An 18,602-nucleotide genomic window follows, 5' to 3' on the forward strand; every position below is an offset into this window, starting at 1 on the left:
TGTGTTGGTGGTACGAGGTGGCATGCACGACTTAGCGATGTGGTATTAAACTACAATGCATGTTTTTAATAAATGCACCGTGGGCCAGCCGGCGGTAGTTTTACGGGACGGGCCAAGTGGCCCACTATGGCGTGACCACGTCTATGACGCCGTACGTGCGTGCATGGCATGGAAACCAAGCCGCCATTACCTCGCCCCAGGACCGCCTAGCCCCGCCGCCTCCACGCACGTCCTCACCCGTCCCTGATCCGACGGTCGCAACGCCGTGGCCGTCCAAACTCCCTTCCCCGCCGGCCTGACGGCGGCCATACAATCCGTCATCTGCGCGCGCGACTTGGATCTCAGGCCCGGCCGTGCCATCTCGGCAAATTCGCCGCACCCTAAACCCTAGGACGGGCCGTCGGCCAGCGCGCTCGTGTGGGCAGAGGGCGCGCGGCTGCCACGACTAACCCACACCGGGTGGGGTTTGGCAACGGTGGCTGCCGGTGCTCGTCGAGACGCCGGAAGGTATGGTATTGAACCGTACGTAATCCTTTTTGAATCTCGTAACTAGTTAGCTAACTGGCATCTTATTTAGAATGCAAGAATTAGGAGATGCGTACTGCTCGGTTGAGAAGTGGTGTGAATTGGTGGGAAAATTCACAGCCAGACAGCGCATGATGCTACGTGGCACAAAATTGGACTGTATGTTGAGAATTCCTTCCGTGAAAATGAGGAAAACTTATTGGAATTTATGATTACAACGTATGACAGTACTAGAAAGCGATTTATTATTCGGCCAAATACTGACGGCCTCAGTGTGCTTAATGAAGATGTTTACGACATATTTGGGCTATGTAACGAGGGTGATGATGTCAGTAGCATGATAGCAACAGTACAACTAGATGCCAAAAAAATTGTTCCGAATCGGTTTCTAGACAAAAGAACAGGCCTAATCCTCATCGATGAGTTGATAAAAAATATTGTTGATACTCAGTCATATCATGATGATTTTGTGAGAAGGGCCGTACTGGTTCTTATGGGTACAGTCTTAGCACCACAATCCACCAAGTTTGTTCCTTATCGTTATTACAAAATGGTGGAGGACGTGAACGCTATCAAGTCATACAATTGGAACAATTTCACGTTGGAGGTGTGCATGGATGCTATTAAAAAATCGGTCGAAGATCTTGAAAAATTCAAGTGGCCTATCAGGAACTTGGCTCTTCTTCAGGTACAAGTCATTTCGTAATAGTTGTATGTATATATAATTTTATATGATATATGTGTCTGACTAGTTGTGTTTACTGTCATGCAGTATATATACTGGGAAAAAGTTGAGCCAATTGGTGTGGATACATTTGATTCTTTGTCTCGTGAATACCCACTAATGGTTAACTGGCCAGAAACGGGAGGGAAAAAGAGAGACGACTATGACAACATGCACGGGCGTGGCACCGGCAATGTAAGTCAATGAGTATAGTCCTTATTGGTTGCACATAGTAATTAACTATAGTTGTTTTTTTTATATTTTTTTGTTGTACAGCTTGAAAACTGCGTTAGTGAAGAGTAAGATAGCACGTGAAGGGACTGTCCCAGATGAAAAAACGAAGAAACCTAAACGGAAAGGTGGTGGCAAGAGTAGAAAGCCAAGCACGTCAGGGGTTTCATCGAACACGACTAACAGTATGAACCGTGTGATGACATACATAAAGCTGCTTCACAAGGAGGTTCTCAATATACCCGAAAGATGTGCACAGGTAATTTAAAATTTATATTAAACATGTTTTAGTTGTTCAAGTACTTATCGTGTTTCATTTGTGTTTGTAGATGATAATGGAAAAGTTGAACACGGAAGGTGTGCTCTACAAACCCAATAAGAGGGATACCAATGACGAATTTGATAATGTAGGTGAAGAAGTTGGGATGGAGAATGGCAAGTACAAGTCATCAAAATATTGGCCAGATATTGATTCACGTACCGACGTGGAGCTAGTAACATCTTTCACGGGTTTCAATGATACCTACGTGCCCGTTGATGACACAGGTGCTCCGGCGACGACACCGGGTAAAGGTGACGCTACTGATCCTTTCATTATAGAGGATAATGGAAAGTCTCCATGTTCGTCATCAACTGTACGTACAAAAGACTTTTCGTGTATGTCCCGAACCCCGCAGAATGCTGATATTTCTGGTGAGTCTATGGGTGGTTTGTCACCAACAAAGTCTGAAGACATGTCTGAGAGTTTCCCGGCAAAGAGCAACATAGGTAATGGTGAAGGCAGCGAGGACAATGAAGGTAAACGCAAACGAAATCCGTCAAAATATTGTCTATCCCCGTACGACCTTCTCATTACCCGGAACAAACGTGTTAAAAAAAGTAAGTCAAGTACTACTTTATAATTCGTTCATGCGTTATGTAAATTTTTTATTATTTTTAACGAATGTAGCTGCATTGTTTTAGATCTGTTTGTATCGTCACCACATTCAATTCTGGCAAGTTGCCTTAATATGACTCCGGATCACATAGAGGCAGCCAGAGTTTTTGTTGAGACTCTCGCATCGACAAAGAAGCATGCACATCGAACCGTGGTCGATATGCCGCCACCAGATGGGGACATATGCACGCCAGCTATGCTTCACGATGTCCTGACTTTTAAATGGTTGAATGGCGCTGTAAGTATGAGTTTGGTTTTAATAAAACTCTAATTTATACTTCACAAGTTGACCTCATTTTTTGTTTATGTATGCAGATAATCAATGCATATTGTAAACACTTACAACACCGTGATTTCTCTGATCGTTTCATATCAACAACGTGGTTCCCCAAATTTATGTTGGGTAGGGCTAGGGGAAAGACCAAGTCAATTAATGATTTGGATTCTGAACATGTTACAAAGAAAGCAAAAGTCCTCGCAAGAGTAACGGATGAGTATTTCAGACGTGACAAGGTATTCCTTTCATATTTATTTGTTTTTGTTAGTCATTATTATTTAATTGCACTAACATCATTTGCTTACTATATAGGCGTATTTTCCTATGCACGTTAATGATAATCATTGGATAACTATAGTGATGCACACCGTCAAGGAGGAGTTTCAAGTTCTTGACTCAAATTCTAAAGGCGCAATAAGCAAAACAATTCGCAATATGATTGCCACCCTGGTACGCTATAATTGTCACACTCCCATTCAGAACATTATTGAGTCATACATTAAATTCTGGTTTGTTAATTTGTTTCAGAAAGCTGAAATTTCTAAGGATATTATGGAGGCCAACTCTACTCTTGAATCAAAAAAAATTCCAGATGTCTCATCGTGGCCAATTAATGAGTATAAAATGCCGAGACAACATGATGGGTAAGTTAAATGAATACAAGAAAGTGCATGCTATATCCTAAGCTGATCACACACATGTTTATTGCAGAATGTCTTGTGGACTTTTTGTGATGTGGTGCATAAAATACTGGGACGGAGATCGCTGGACACATGAATTTGACCAGCAAGAGATTAATGAGTCAAGGCCGCGTATTGTCGCGGAAATCATTTTTTTCTGAGGTCAACAGATTAGAGAAAGTGAAGATGAAAATTGTTAAAATCATGGAGAAGGAGTAGGTATTAGCATCGGTAGGGTTTTAGTCCCGTAGAAGGTTTCCCTACCGTTGTTGGATACCGTGATCGATTGTAATGCGACATGGCACTGGGATAGTTTTCGACAATTTTTCACGTTTTATTTATTGCTTTCGTGAGACACTAAAAATTTAAATGCGTGTGGGCAAGTAATATTTTTTCTGTCCTAAAATGTATCAGTTTGCCTCTGCGATATTACATGTACTGTTGTTGTTGTTCCTACTCGAGGCGGTCATTTTTTAATTAAAAAATATGCCCGCTGTCCTGAGTTGGTGCGATGTGGATAAAAGCTGCACAATTTCTCACGTCGATTCTAGTGGCAGCAGCGGCGATCGGTCCGACGAATATTCCAGCCCGTGCGGTGGCCGACAGCCGAGCCAGTGGCGGGCCCGCGCAGTGCAGGTAGTGCGGGCTGGCCCCATTCGTCCTGCGCCACGGGGCGGGTCTGCTGGCCCAGCAGCCGGCCAACCGACCAGCCGCGCGCCGGATGACACACGTCTCGTCCCGCCCCAGCCAGCGGCACACATGCAACGATCCCAAGGGGGAATATGGCGATCTGTCGGCCCATAAACGACGCACGTCGGGCGCGTGGGCCGATCCTCTTCGTGTGCGGATACGGACGCTGGCGCTTTGTGCCGAGTAGGTTTAGTCCCACCTCGGCCGCGGAGAGACGCGCCGACCGGTTTACATACCCGCGTCTTCGCCTTCTCACAAGCTTGCTACAGAACATGATGCCCTGCTGTGCGCCGTGGCCTCCCCGCTCGGCGGCCGAAAGGCCTCGCCACAATGCGTAGTAGTTTACTGTCCGCGCGCGCCCGGCCACGGCTGGGGCTTTTTTTTACAAAACAATTGTCACATACATTACATTTTAAAGATCTTCATAAGTTTACTATGTCATTACAGCAGTAACACATTCATACAAATATAATATGTTTCACACATAATAATATAAATCGCATGTCTCATAACATTGAACAAGGTGACATAAACATTAACTCAAAGTGCCATGTCTATTATTCTTAAACAAATAAACTGAAAGTGCTAATGACTTTCATCAAACAAGGTGGTTTAAAGAATAAACTCAAAGTGCCATGTCTCTTATTCTTAAACAAATAAATTAAAATTGCCAGTGCCTTCAACTGATTATGAGTACTTCATCTTTATGCCCGGTTCCTACATAACAAATTGTAAACAACTCATCAGACAATTGTGAAGACAAAACCAAAAAATAGTTGAAAAAATGAAAAACTTACTTTTCATTCTCAGAGCACGTTTGTCGTCTATGGCCCTCTTTCTTACAAATGCCACAAAGAGGACCGGGTTTTTCTCAGAAAATGATTTTGGTCTTCCATTCTTTGTAACATTTGGATCTTTCTTTGCCCGCCCTGTCCTGCTCTGTTTAGGGGCGCCCTTCGTGGAAACTTTCACGGGATCACCTATGACATCAACATGTTGTTCCGGCTGACGTGGATCCTCATGCACATTTCTTGTACTACCAACAACATCATCATCAGGGACCTTTTTCTTCGCTATTATATTCTGTAGACACTGCATCAACTCATCATAGACGAATGGATCATTTGAAGCAACATGAAAAGCTTCAGCTCCTGTTATACTAAGTTGACTATAGCGAGCACGCTGCTCTACCCCTGTCCAACCCCAGCCAAACAGGTCACTCTTTCGCTGTGCAGGCAGCCCACCTCTCGCAACTTTCGACATCCTCTTAAGAATGCAACACTTAGGTATTTTAGATTTTTTTAAGATGAACCAACACATACATAATGTGTTTGCAAGGCAATCCTTTCCGAAGCATTCGTCCACAACTGCAGTCTATCGTATTCTCAGAGTTTTCAGCTCGATAATTCACGCTGAACTGAAATTTCCGGTTATTTCTCCATGTCACGATAAAGGTGTGGCAGTCAACTCCCACTAGCGTCTCAAAAATCTCAAGTTCTCCCATCTTCTTCAGATCTTGTTGAAGAATATAAAAATTGGAATGAGTGAATACTTCGGCGGCATGCTTCTCAATATCCTTATATTCTGTGACTGATGGTGGCAATAACTGATTTGAAACACAGTCATCATGCGCCTCGTTCTCACGTAGTCGGACTATGCAATTCTCATAATGCACAACTAGGTCAACAATAGTCATACCGCCGTCCAAGTGCAGGTGAAGACAAGAGTTAAGACTTTCACTCCTTTGATTACTGCGCATACCCAGAAAAAAACCATATGACAGATATGATGCTACCCACAGACTCCTCTTCCTGTACATCCTACTCAGCCACTCTTCTGTTTTATCAGTCTTCCATTTACGGACGAAAGCCTGCCATCTCGCCTCAAAGTTGGCTGGAGAGGTGGAGTAGTACAAGAGTGCCCTGAACTCACTTAGCGATTTGTAATTAAGGTGCTTCTGCATGTTTTTTCCACGTGCCATGAGCAGAGACGGTGCAACACATCAACCAAAACCAACCGAATAGCTCGTATCATTGCAGCGTCTCCATCTGTGATGATTGACCTTGGCTTTTTCTGACAATTGGCCTTCAGGAATGTCTGAAGCAGCCACACGTACGTCGCTTCGGTCTCGTCGGACACAATGGCACAACCAAAAACTGTGGTGCAACGGTGATTGTTTACACCAACAAAGGGGATGAACGGCATACCATATCTGTTCATCTTATACGTGCTGTCGAACACCGTCACATCTCCATACAATTGATAGTCCCGCCGCGACTGTGCATCGCACCAGAACATGCTCTTCAAACGGCCCTCCTTATCGAGCACGTACTCAAAGAAAAACTCTGGATCCTTCTCTTTTCTGCTCCTCATAATCCCGATTGCTGTGTTAGCATCACCCTTCGCAATCAACTTCATTTTTTCTCGGCAACATAGATTGTACACGTCTCGTCTCAGAAACCCACACTTATCATACGAGCCATACCTGTTAATGAAGTTGTCAATGATGATATGCTTTCTGATCCCAACTCCTTCCATCGCCAAGATCTCAGCTATTTGGTGATCTCCCATCACTCGATGTGACCGCAGAAATACCACCTCATCTGGTCTAGCCAACAAATGGTTGTGATCATCCATAAAAGCTGCCACGAACCAAACTCCACGTCCTTTGTCCAACTTCACGACTAAATGTGCGCCACACTCGCAACGAGTCTCTGGTCTTAGCCTGCGTGTACGGCCCTCCGGGTTTAAAAATTTACTGAGACGTTTTCCTGCCCTCGAGCAAACGTATCTCCTATACCGAACAGTGGTTGAAAGTCCTTTTCCTCATTTCACCTTATCTTTTCTGATACTGAATCCACGGTCTTTGGCGTAGTTATTATAGAACATGTGAGCCTCCCATTGTGATGCAAATGTCATACCCATAACCTTCAACTGTGTCTCCAACGCACGTTGCTGGATTTCAGCTTCCTCAATGTCCATATTAGCTCCATCCTCATGCTCATATCCATCTTCATCACTCCAATCATCAAAGTTAGCCTACAATATTCCACATAAGCAAGTGTAAGTTGTCATAACCAATTTTTTATTATTCAATGACATCTTAAATTTTGGACCGAACCTGGCTTATGTTATCCCCGAAAGATTCAACACCATGATTTTCCTCGTTCTGAATGTCAATATCCTCCTGCACATAAAAAAATCATATGCACGTGTAAGTACCATATGGTTCTTCATCCGACGAAAAGAATGTACATGACACTTACGTTTTCACTACAAGCACCCTCCTCCTTCTTTTCAAAATCCTCTTCAGGTAAATTATCGTACGACGACCAGGATTCATTGTCGCTGCCATCATCATCATCTTTACTATCATTACCATTTGTACGATCAACATTACCGCTACCATCCCAACTCGTGTCCAAAAACAGATCCGTAAATCCAGTTTCTTTATCCATTAAATGAACTCTCAACCAACACTGCAATATTATAATAAAAAATTGATCTATCAATTTTAAATCAAATTAAATGTACTACGATCATACAGATGAGAAATTCTTATCTAACAAGTGATTGCACATAATTATTTACAGATTCAATTTTTTGACGAACTAGACGGCTTACATGGCATGCACGTGCACTTCGGCCGGCCTGGCGTGGCTGCGGACGGCGAGGACGTTCCCGGAGAGGTTGATCACGGAGTTGCGGGCGGCGACGGCGTCCACGTAGGCCACGTCACCGTGACGACCTGCACGGAGGCGACATCACGTACGGTGGGCGACTCCAAGATCTGTCCGCGCCGGCCAGATCCCGGGTGAAGACGGGGAGAAGGCGGCAATCGGCCGAACGGGAAGACGTTGGAATTGGTAGCGTGATCACGTCTAGATCGGCGGGGAAAGGCGGCTATCGGCGGGTAAGGGCGGCGTGATCAGCGCAGGTCGTGTTTTTTTTTTTACGCGAAGGAGAGAGGGTAGTTGCGAGCCGGCCGTATCGGCTCGAGCCGTGCGCTCGGCTCTATCTGTATGGCCACGCCGCATACGGCGCGGGATACGTTAAGCACCGTATGCCCAAAATGCTCTTATACGTTAAGGGGGTACCGAAGCAGACCTCTTCTTTTGATGCCAAGGCGACTGCGGTTTATAACCCATCGCACACCCACGACCCACATACACCCGCTACTACGCTTCAGCAGTACCCCAGGCACACTGGCCAGCTGCTACGCTTCGCCCCTCTTCAGCCACTGTTGTTGTCTGTTTCTGAATCCTTGCCCAGACACTCACTCGTTGCTGTCAGCGCTTGCACCGTGACGCTGACATGTCTCTCTGCAAAATCAAACAACGAAATGGTGTGAGAAAGATTCGTCATGTCCTGCACTCCGTGTAGTTGTATCTCTTGCGGAACTGCCATTCAACTCCCGCGATATTGCCAAGCCTGCAGGCCTTGGTGGGTGGTTGGCTGGGCGGCGTGCGTGACTCTTGCCACCGCCCGAGTGCCTGACGCTGACGGTGGCCGATGGTGAAGGCTACGCCGCATGATTTCGCACGTTTCAGTCTTAGCCCAGCTCACATGATTTTGTTTCCTTGTTAGCGGGAGCGTCGTCAAAGCCAGGTCAAACGCCGATGACGATGCACGCCCAGCCCAGAGTCCAGCATATTTCCAGAGGACAAAATATGGAGAATACGAGGAACCCAAGGGGCTCGAGCGCAAAGTAGCAAAGGGGTCCCGTTTGGGAATCGGGACTTTGCTACGGCGCGGTGTACGCGACAACATAAAGGGCAAGATTGCGCAGTGCGGCCTGCATCCTCTGTTCTTCACTTTTTCCATCTGAGCCGTCCGAGCCCTCCGAATTTCCCGGCCAGAATGGGGGAGTCCAGCGCGCTTCAGTCCATCCTCTACGACCGCGGCGCGCTTCGCCTCCTCGATCAGGTCCCGCCCTCTGCTTCCCATGCGCCTTCTCTTGATTCGAAGTGGTGTCGAGTTCTTCCGTTGCTGATTGGGGTCTTGGTTTCTGGTTTCGATGTGATGCAGAGGAAGCTGCCCCTCGAGGAGGTCTACATCGATGTCAAGGACTCCGCGGATGGATGGTGAGCTCCCTTTTCTTCTTCTTCTTCTTGAACCTCTAGTTGGCAGTATTTCTTTAGTTTATATGCGGATGTTGTCAGCGGCGGACACAGGTCAATTCAGGGTTTAATATTACCTATATAGTTTGATTTGCCAAAAGAAAGGACCGTGGTGACTACCTTTGCGTTCAAGGTTTTACCATGTGCGCTGTTGGGGAATTGATTCGGCACTCGGGATTATTTTAATAAAGAAGATATAGGAGGCGAATCCTGGCGGCGGCGGCGTCAATAATGCTGCTTCTGCTCTAGGGCTCTGCGGTCTTTTCGGGCCTGCTTACAAGTGGGAGAGGAGTGTTCCTTATTATTGGGCTCCGGAGATGGACAGGTATGTGGTCCGGCTTGCTTGAAACGGGCCAGATCAAGGGAAACGAAAAAAGCGGACAAGGAATTTGCTGACAGTAGAACAAAATATTGCAAAACCAGAACTGACAAAGTGAGACTTGGTCTAGAGCACAAATCCGGTAGTTAAATCCGTCTGTTACTGGAATAGTTGCTGACAACTCGAAACGCTTTGGGGAAATACAATTTGAACCTGTAAATTTCATATAAATATTTTCATAAGTTGAACAATTCTTTTTGAAACTTCCAAGTACCTCGAGATCCTGTGCCTGCGGAAGGATATTGTTGAACTCAAGATATTGTTAGGCTCAGTTTATTATCTTTAAAGACGTAACTATTTTAATTTGACACTGATGAAATGATAAAACAGAATATGTAAATATAATAATAGTAAAAGAGAGTAAATACTAAATACAAAAATTATAACAAGTTTTGTTGTATGCTCACATAGCAAAAGTATATTTGTGCTTATTGTTAAGTATATATGTTGTGTTTGTCTTGTACAGGCCCAGGCCCATAGTCTAGAGTGAGGCCCAGGCCCATGTAACCTTGTATATATCTCTCTCCTCCTCAATACAGAACACTGTTCGGTCATTCTCTCTTCCTCACGTTTTCTAACATGGTATCAGACCAGGACCAAACCCTAGTCCCTCTTCCAGCCGCCACCCATGAAATCGCCGCCGGTGAGGTGATTCAGGCGGATCTGTCTGGTGAGGAGACATCCACATAGCTGCCCCATCCCATCTTCGTCATCAACCTGTAGGAGCTGCTCTCCAGCAGCTCCTCTATGTGTCCTCGCAGCTACTCTGTGAGAATACTTCCCCTGCTCTCCAGCAGCCATCTCCAGCAAGCTCTTGGTGCCTTCCCTGCTCTACAGCAAGCTCCAGACGTTCCCCTTCTATCCAGCAAGATCCAGCAAGCTCCACCTTCTATCCAGTGAGATCCAATTCCAGCTCCTGTTTGTGGCTGTCTGCTGCTCTTCTCTTGTTGCTGCCTGCAGCTGCTATCAGATTGGGTGTTTCCAGCTGCTGACCGCTCACCACTATGGCAAGAAATGATTTCGGATTTGGTTCTTTGATCATAGATATCAAGCTTGATGGTTCAAACTACAGGGAATGGGCATTTTCTGCCCGGACTGTCTTGAGGACGGCTGGTTTTGTTTCTCATCTGACAGATGATCCACCTAGTCCAAATGATGATGCAGCAAGGAAGTCTTGGCAAAAGATCGATGATCGTGTGATGGGAGTTTTAATTCTGGGTGTTGAACCCTCACTCCGAATGAGTCTTGAGCATCACACTTCAGCTAAAGAGATATGGAAGTACTTTGAGCAGCGCTACCTTCAGCCCAGCAGTGCACTTCATTTCTCCTTGTTGCAGAATTTACACAACACTCGGCAGCCAGGAGACATGTCCATAGAAGAGTACTATGGAGCTTTCACTCGCATCACTGGGCAGCTAGGTTCCATGGTTCCAAAGGGTAATTCTGGTTGTGAGTCATGTGCAGCAAAGGAAAAGTATGACCATCAGACTCTCATGTTTCAGTTTGTGATGGGTCTCAAGCCAGACTTTGAGAACATTCGCACTCAATTGCTTGGTCGTACGACTCCTCCCACCTTGACAGAGGCACTTGCTAGCTTGATCGCTGAGGAGACTCGTCTCCGTTCTCTTGGGGCTACTTCTGCGCAGACTCTACACACTAGTGTTCTGGCTTTTCCTCAGCGGCCAGGTGCCTCCAAGGCCACACCTTCAACTGTCGTCTGCTCGTTCTGCAAGAAGGCAGGACACCACAGAGATGGTTGTTTCAAGCTTCATCCAGAGCTGTTAGCTGAGTTTCAGGCTAGACGGGCCCTCAATCAGCAGCGTCGTGCACCCCAGGCTCCTTATCAGCAGCAAGCGAGGGGTGCTTCTACATCTGTTCTCTCTCAGCCCGCTGTTGCTGCAACCCAGCCTTGGGTTCTGGACTCTGGAGCTTCTTTCCATGTGACCTCTGATCACTCTCAGCTTGTGTCTTGCCAGCCAGTGCGGGATGGTGCCTCTGTTCAGACTGCTGATGGTACACCTTGTTCTATTACTCATCAGGGTTCTCTTTGCACATCCAAGTTTTCTGTTCCTGCCATCTCCTTTGCTCCAGAGCTGTCCATGAATCTTATGTCTGTTGGCCAGCTTGCTGATATGAACTACTTTGTTGGTTTTGATGACTCATTTTGTTATGTGCAGGACCGTCAGAGCAAGAGGGTCATTGGAACTGGCCATCGCCGTAGAGGATCCACATCCCTCTACATCCTTGACACCTTACACCTTCCTTCAGCTTCCACCACATCCGCGTTCCGGATGGCTGCATCAACATCAAGATCCACTTCGTCGTTTTCTTTTGCCCAGTGGCACCATCGCTTAGGTCACTTGTGTGGTTCTTGTTTATCTACCCTTGTTCGACAAGGTGTTTTGGGTCATGTTTCCATAGATGCTGGTTTTCACTGTAAGGGTTGTAAGCTAGGGAAACAAATACAGCTTCCATACTCTTCCAGCACTACTCATTCTAGTCATCCTTTTGATTTAGTGCACTCTCATGTATGGGGTCCTTCCCCCTTAGTTTCGAAAGGTGGCCACAAACATTATGTCATATTTGTTGATGATCACTCTCGACATACTTGGGTCTATTTTATGAAGCATCGTTCTGAGTTGTTTTCTATATATAAGGCTTTTGTACATATGGTCCATACTCAGTTTTCCAGTGTTGTTCGTGTTTTTCGTTCTGACTCCAGGGGGGAGTATCTATCTATTGCTTTTCGCGAGTTTCTCTCATCTAAGGGTATGCTCAGAATGGCGTTGCTGAGCGTAAGCATCGCCATATTGTTGAGACAGCTCGTACCCTTCTGATTTCTTCCTTTGTCCCCACTCATTTTTGGGGTGAAGCTATCTCAACTGTTGTTTATCTTATCAATCTCCAACCTTCTACTTGCCTTGAAGGCAAGTGTCCTGGTGATGTTTTGTTTGGTTCTCCTCCCACGTATGACCACCTCCGTGTCTTTGGTTGTACTTGTTATGTTCTTTTAGCACCTCGTGAGCGTACCAAGTTGACTGCTCAGTCTGCTCAGTGTGTCTTCCTTGGATATAGTCTTGAACATAAGGGCTACCGTTGCTATGATTCTTCTGCTCGCCGCATTCGCTTTTCTCGCGATGTCACTTTTGTTGAGGATCAACCCTTCTTCTATTCCCCTTCCACTAAACCATCATCCTCAATTTCTTTAGAGTCTACCTCGTTTCTTTCACTTCCACCTATCTTTTTAGATGAGTCCATAGCTGAACAACCTTCCTCTGTCCTAACATCAGAACCATCTCCACCACATGTTTCATCTCCTTCCTCACCAGCTCCTTTCTCTCTTCCACTAGCTCCACCTCTAGATAGTCTTCCTTTCCATTACACTCGTCGTTATTCTACTCCTCCAGTCAATACTTTCCATTACACTCGTCGTTCTAAAGTTCCATGTGACACGCAGTCATCTATGCCTTTGTCTTCTACTCCTCCAGCCAGTACTACTGATCCTTGCACTGACGGCTCTTCTCTAGCAACGCGATACAAAAAGGACTTATATGCAGGGGCTGTTTCTGAGCCTAGTACCTATCAGGAGGCAGTTGTGTCACCTGAGTGGCAACTGGCTATGTCTGAGGAGCTTGCAGCCTTAGAGCTTACTGGTACATGGGATTTGGTACCATTACCTCCTCGTTCAGTCCCTATCACTTGCAAATGGGTGTATAAGGTTAAAACCAAGTCAAATGGTTCTGTGGAACGCTACAAGGCTCGCCTTGTTGCAAGAGGTTTTCAGCAGTCTCATGGGAAAGATTATGATGAGACGTTTGCTCCTGTTGCTCACATGACTTCAGTTCGAACTCTAATTGCTGTGGCTGCTACTCGGTCATGGAAAATTTCCCACATGGATGTGAAGAATGCCTTCCTTCATGGTGATTTACATGAGGAAGTATATATGCAGCCACCTCCAGGTATCAAGGTTCCATCAGGTCATGTTTGTCGTCTTCGAAAGGCTCTTTATGGGCTTAAGCAAGCCCCTCGTGCCTGGTTTGAGCGGTTCAGTTCTGTGATTCAAGCTGCCGGTTTTTCTCCTTGTGAACATGACCCTGCACTCTTCATTCATACATCTGAGCATGGCCGTACATTGCTTCTACTTTATGTAGATGACATGTTGATCACTGGAGATGATGTTGGGTATATTGATTTTGTTAAGAAAAAATTGAGTGAACAATTCCAGATGTCAGATTTGGGGTCTCAGCTATTTTCTCGGGATTGAGGTCGAGCATACTGATGATGGTTACTATATCTCCCAGCAAAAGTACACTCAGGATTTGATTCTTCGCTCAGGTCTCACTGACACGCGCATTGCTGCTACACCTATGGAGCTTCATCTGCAGTTGCGTCCTACTGATGGCACTCCTCTTGAGGATCCCTCTCGCTACCGTCACATTGTCGGCAGTCTAGTGTACCTCACAGTGACCAGACCTGACATCGCACATGCAGTCCATATTCTCAGTCAATTTGTCTGTGCTCCCACCTCAGTTCATCATGGTCACCTATTCCGAGTCCTTAGGTATTTAAGGGGAACTACATCTCGCCGCTTGTTCTATGCTAATTCCAGTCAGCTCCAGCTTCATGCTTACTCTGATTCCACTTGGGCGAGTGATCCTATTGATCGTCGCTCGGTCATTGGCTATTGCATATTTCTTGGTACATCTCTCATTGCATGGAAATCAAAGAAGCAAACTGCTGTGTCTCGCTCCAGCACCGAGGCAGAGCTTAGGGCTCTCTCTACTACTACAGCAGAGATTGTATGGCTTCGCTGGCTATTGGATGATCTTGGTGTCTTATGTCATACACCAACACCTCTTTGTGACAACACTGCTGCTATTCAGATTGCTAATGATCCAGTCAAGCATGAGTTGACCAAACACATTGGTGTGGATGCCTTTTTCACTCGATCTCATTGTCAACAATCCACTGTCAAGCTACAATATGTCCCATCAGAGCTTCAAGTCGCAGATTTCTTCACCAAGGCACAAACTAGAGATCAGCATAGGTTTCACACTCTCAAACTTGGTGTATCAGATGCTCCTGACCCACCTTAAGTTTGAAGGGGGGTGTTAAGTATATATGTTGTGTTTGTCTTGTACAGGCCCAGGCCCATAGTCTAGAGTGAGGCCCAGGCCCATGTAACCTTGTATATATCTCTCTCCTCCTCAATACAGAACACTGTTCGGTCATTCTCTCTTCCTCACGTTTTCTAACACTTATGTCGTTACACTATTCAGGAATGCGATCAGAGACATGGTTGTTCGTGGTGCTCCTGCCATAGCCATAGCGGCAGCACTATCATTGGCTGTGGAAGTTAATGATCACGATTTCACTGGTACACCTGTGGAAGCAGCCTCATTCGTTTCCAAGAAGTTGGAATACCTTGTATCCAGGTAAAAATTATTTAGCTGTTGCATGTTTGAACTTCAGGACCTTATGCGCGATAATTTTGATCCTGATATTCATGTTTTACGTTGAAATGAATTTCTACTTCTGCCCATGCATATTATTCTAATCAATGATTTACTTCAATTTCTTTGTCAGCCGGCCCACAGCAGTGAACCTGTCTGATGCTGCTACAAAGCTTCAGAACTTAGTGTCAAGAACAGCTGAAACAGCAAAAGATGCCAAATCTATCTTTCAGGTGCCAATCGGATTAATAGTTTCGATCCATCATCCCGCTCACTAGTAGTTCTTCAATACCTGAACAAACTCAGTCATCGTGACCATTGTGTATGCGTTTAATTGCCAGGACCATAGAGTTAATATGTCCTGAAACTTTATGTTTCTTTTGAAACTAAACAGGAAACTAACAAACCTGATGATAGTAGGTCACATGAGGCTAAATTCCCAAACTTCTAGCATCGAGCCTACTATCAGAACATTACCAATTGGTAGCATTTGTATGCAAACTCTTTCAGGCTGAATCGTGATGCCCTTGCTTGCATATTCACTACTTTGTCCAGTTCCTTGAAAAAATGGTGAATTCTTAGCTCTTGATGTGACTAATTGGTTGTGGCTTTTGGTTGGTTTTCAGCAGGGTAGTTTTGGCCCACCATTTTTGCACAAGTGTCTCAGACTACTGTCAGGCTGGTTGCAATATGTGACCAGCAAGAAACCAGCAATGACTGCCTTTTGTGCGCAACTGTCTTGAATACTTGCATAATGGACTACTGATTAAACTGATAAATAGCATAATTCCATAAATAGTGACCGTTAGATGTTATGAGGTGATGACGAGTTGAAAAACCCTGGTTTTCCCTCTTGTTCATTTGAAAAACTATTGTGCCTTCTAAAAAAAATTCCCATGTTGCCTTACCGGATTTTACGCCCTCATAAATTTTCAAATGGTATATATTTGTGAAATTTGATTATCTCTCTGGTTGATGAAATTGTTGGTGCACCTGCTTAATTATCTTCTCTATATCCAGGTCTTTATTGAAGCTGCAGAGGCTATGCTAGTTGATGATGTGGCCGATAATAAGGCAATTGGCTTGCATGGAGCTGAATTCCTTCAACGGCAGCTTGGAAGTTCGAGAAACATCTCTGTTCTAACCCATTGTAATACTGGCAGGTAAAGTCATCAATTTTTTCTTGTATGTCTGATGCTCAATATCCTCATCCAATTATAGTATATTTCTTTTTTAATCTAGCCTTGCAACTGCTGGTTACGGAACTGCCCTAGGGGTCATTCGTGCTCTTCACTCTGGAGGAGTTTTGGAGAAGGCCTTCTGCACTGAAACTCGTCCATTTAACCAGGTAGAAATTCATTACACATTTGCATGTCATAGTAATTTATGAATAATTTATCATGTTATATTTTGTACAAGACATATTAAGTAGAATTAGCCACACCCCATATTCTTTCATAGCATGTTGACGTCTTTGACATACCACGATCCTATGTGCTATACCACAGAAAAATTAGTTTAGTGAATCATCTTTCAAATAATTTCACCAACTGTCTAGGTCGTCCATCTTGCTCAGTCATTTCAGGTCAAATATAATCTTAGATAAGAACTGTTTGCTACCTATTCGTTCCACTTAGTCGAAGGATAGGTTTGCAGTGTGTTCACAGAAATACAAAGCTCTCAACAATTTGTTTGTAATCTCCAGGGTTCCAGGCTTACAGCCTTCGAGTTAGTTCATGACAAAATACCTGCGACGCTGATAGCAGACTCTGCTGCAGCTGCACTTATGAATAATGGACAAGTTCAAGCTGTAATTGTGGGTGCTGATCGTATAGCTGCAAATGGTAAACACCCACAAGAATAATTCTTAAATCAACTGAACACCAAATATGCCTATTGCTGACTGTATTTTTGGTATCGAATTGAAAGGTGACACAGCCAACAAGATTGGCACATACAACCTCTCGATTTCTGCAAAGCATCACGGCGTGCAGTTTTACGTGGCCGCACCAGTAACTTCGATTGATCTCTCCCTCCCGTCTGGGAAGCAAATCGTCATAGAAGAAAGATCTCCAAAGGAATTGTTGAACTCTGAAGGTGGTCTAGGAAAGCAAGTTGCCGCGTCAGGTATATCAGTCTGGAACCCCGCCTTCGATGTTACTCCAGCAAATCTAATTACTGCAATCATTACAGAAAAGGTATGTTACTTACGGAGTACATGTTCCATTTTTCTTATGCTCTTTTGGTGTTGGTCTGTACCGCATTATTAGTCGGTAAACTTCTTGTGCGTGTTTCCCCACAGGGTGTGATCACAAAGTCTGATCCTAATGGAAGTTTCGACATCAAAGGTTTCATCGAGCGTGCCAAGTGATGCCCTCCAGTGAGCATAGGTTGGCATGAATGCAGTGGAACATCCTTCTCACACAATTGATGATAGGATGCCCATGTTGTACTCCCAGCAATAAGATCTTTCGAAGTGAGGGAAACATAAAGTCGCGTACGAGATGTATTGTGAGGATGAGTGTTTGTTATCCAAAAAGATGCGTCTTTTGCTAGTGAACTTAATGTGTTTTCTAGCAATGAACCAAAACTCGGTTTGAGATGGAAGACGAGTAGTCGCTATCTGAAGAACAGAAGTGGGAATACTGAAATTTACGTGCAGCAGTGGTCTTTACCTTCTGCTAGTTGAGGTTGCTCCAATTTTCATATGCTGTTTATATGGAAGAATGCATATGTTTCACTCAGCATTGTGATTATTTAGTGCACAACTACTGGAGCATAAACACTTCCTCCTCTGTTCCTCGTTATGCAGTCTATGGAAGTTTGTAAGTTTGACTTTGAATCAAAAGCATCGGCTATCTTCTGGAGTACTTAACTTTTTGGCTATATTCTTTACCCATTTCATTTCAATTCAGCCTATTCCAACTGTGCCTGGGCCACCTCCATTCCGCCTGGCGTAGATAACGTGTGCCTGGGCCACGGAATGCCTCGAGTCTTTACCCTCCATCTGATGCCAGGTGGGGGTACCTTTTGTTGTGAAATTGGGTTTAAAACCAGGTAGCTCGAAGCAAACAAGACGACCAACACTGAAAACAAAAGGCTAACCAAGAACAACTATCCCAACGACAAATTTTAGAAACCACCAGCCAAACGACACTGCCTACGCCCTAGGGCGTCTGCATGATTAAATTAACAGATTTAGAGGACGGTTTGGATACAATACAAGACAGCCACATAAAACAAGCACCTGCAAATAAGACCGGCATCCACCTAGGTATGTAATGGGAATGGAATAAATGGATGGAGAGATGCCACATGCAACACTTATTCTAGGATGTTAGAGTAGAACGAGAGAAGTAATGAAAGCGGTGTCCTCTTTATTAGATGAGATCTGCTATTTATACAAAGGGAAGAGACATCACTAGGAAGGCATTTGTTCAGGGAGGTGCCTATTCGGCAGGGAACCGACGCGGCAGATGCAACTGTCTGCGGTTAGTAAAAGCAGGGATTGTCCCTTAATTAACAATCATTAATTAATCCTAACACTCCCCCTAATCAATGCTTGATTATGAGCAGACTTCATCTT

The 18,602-nt window shown here is 44.9% G+C and overlaps 2 protein-coding genes and 1 pseudogene across 2 annotated transcripts; 2 read left to right on the forward strand and 1 right to left on the reverse strand.

Moving 5' to 3' along the window:
- Nucleotides 1–5,703: 5,703 nt before the first annotated feature.
- On the reverse strand, nt 5,704–7,046 carry LOC147974996 (protein FAR1-RELATED SEQUENCE 5-like; annotated as a pseudogene).
- A 1,768-nt stretch (nt 7,047–8,814) lies between these two features.
- On the forward strand, nt 8,815–17,886 carry LOC125530609 (NagB/RpiA/CoA transferase-like superfamily protein). Its single transcript, XM_087517927.1, has 9 exons — nt 8,815–8,990; nt 9,093–9,148; nt 14,843–14,998; nt 15,150–15,249; nt 16,037–16,179; nt 16,259–16,364; nt 16,722–16,860; nt 16,946–17,214; nt 17,319–17,886. Exons 1-9 carry the CDS (start codon nt 8,925–8,927, stop codon nt 17,385–17,387), a joined length of 1,104 nt encoding a protein of 367 aa, XP_087374053.1. The 5' UTR covers nt 8,815–8,924; the 3' UTR covers nt 17,388–17,886.
- LOC147974997 (uncharacterized) lies at nt 9,155–13,827 on the forward strand. Its single transcript, XM_087519382.1, has 2 exons — nt 9,155–11,918; nt 13,121–13,827. Exons 1-2 carry the CDS (start codon nt 10,568–10,570, stop codon nt 13,825–13,827), a joined length of 2,058 nt encoding a protein of 685 aa, XP_087375508.1. The 5' UTR covers nt 9,155–10,567.
- Nucleotides 17,887–18,602: the final 716 nt, after the last annotated feature.

The sequence above is a fragment of the Triticum urartu genome, chromosome 4A (assembly GCF_056163025.1).
Source record: "Triticum urartu cultivar PI428250 chromosome 4A, HENAU_Tu73, whole genome shotgun sequence".
Taxonomy (NCBI): Eukaryota; Viridiplantae; Streptophyta; class Magnoliopsida; order Poales; family Poaceae; genus Triticum; species Triticum urartu.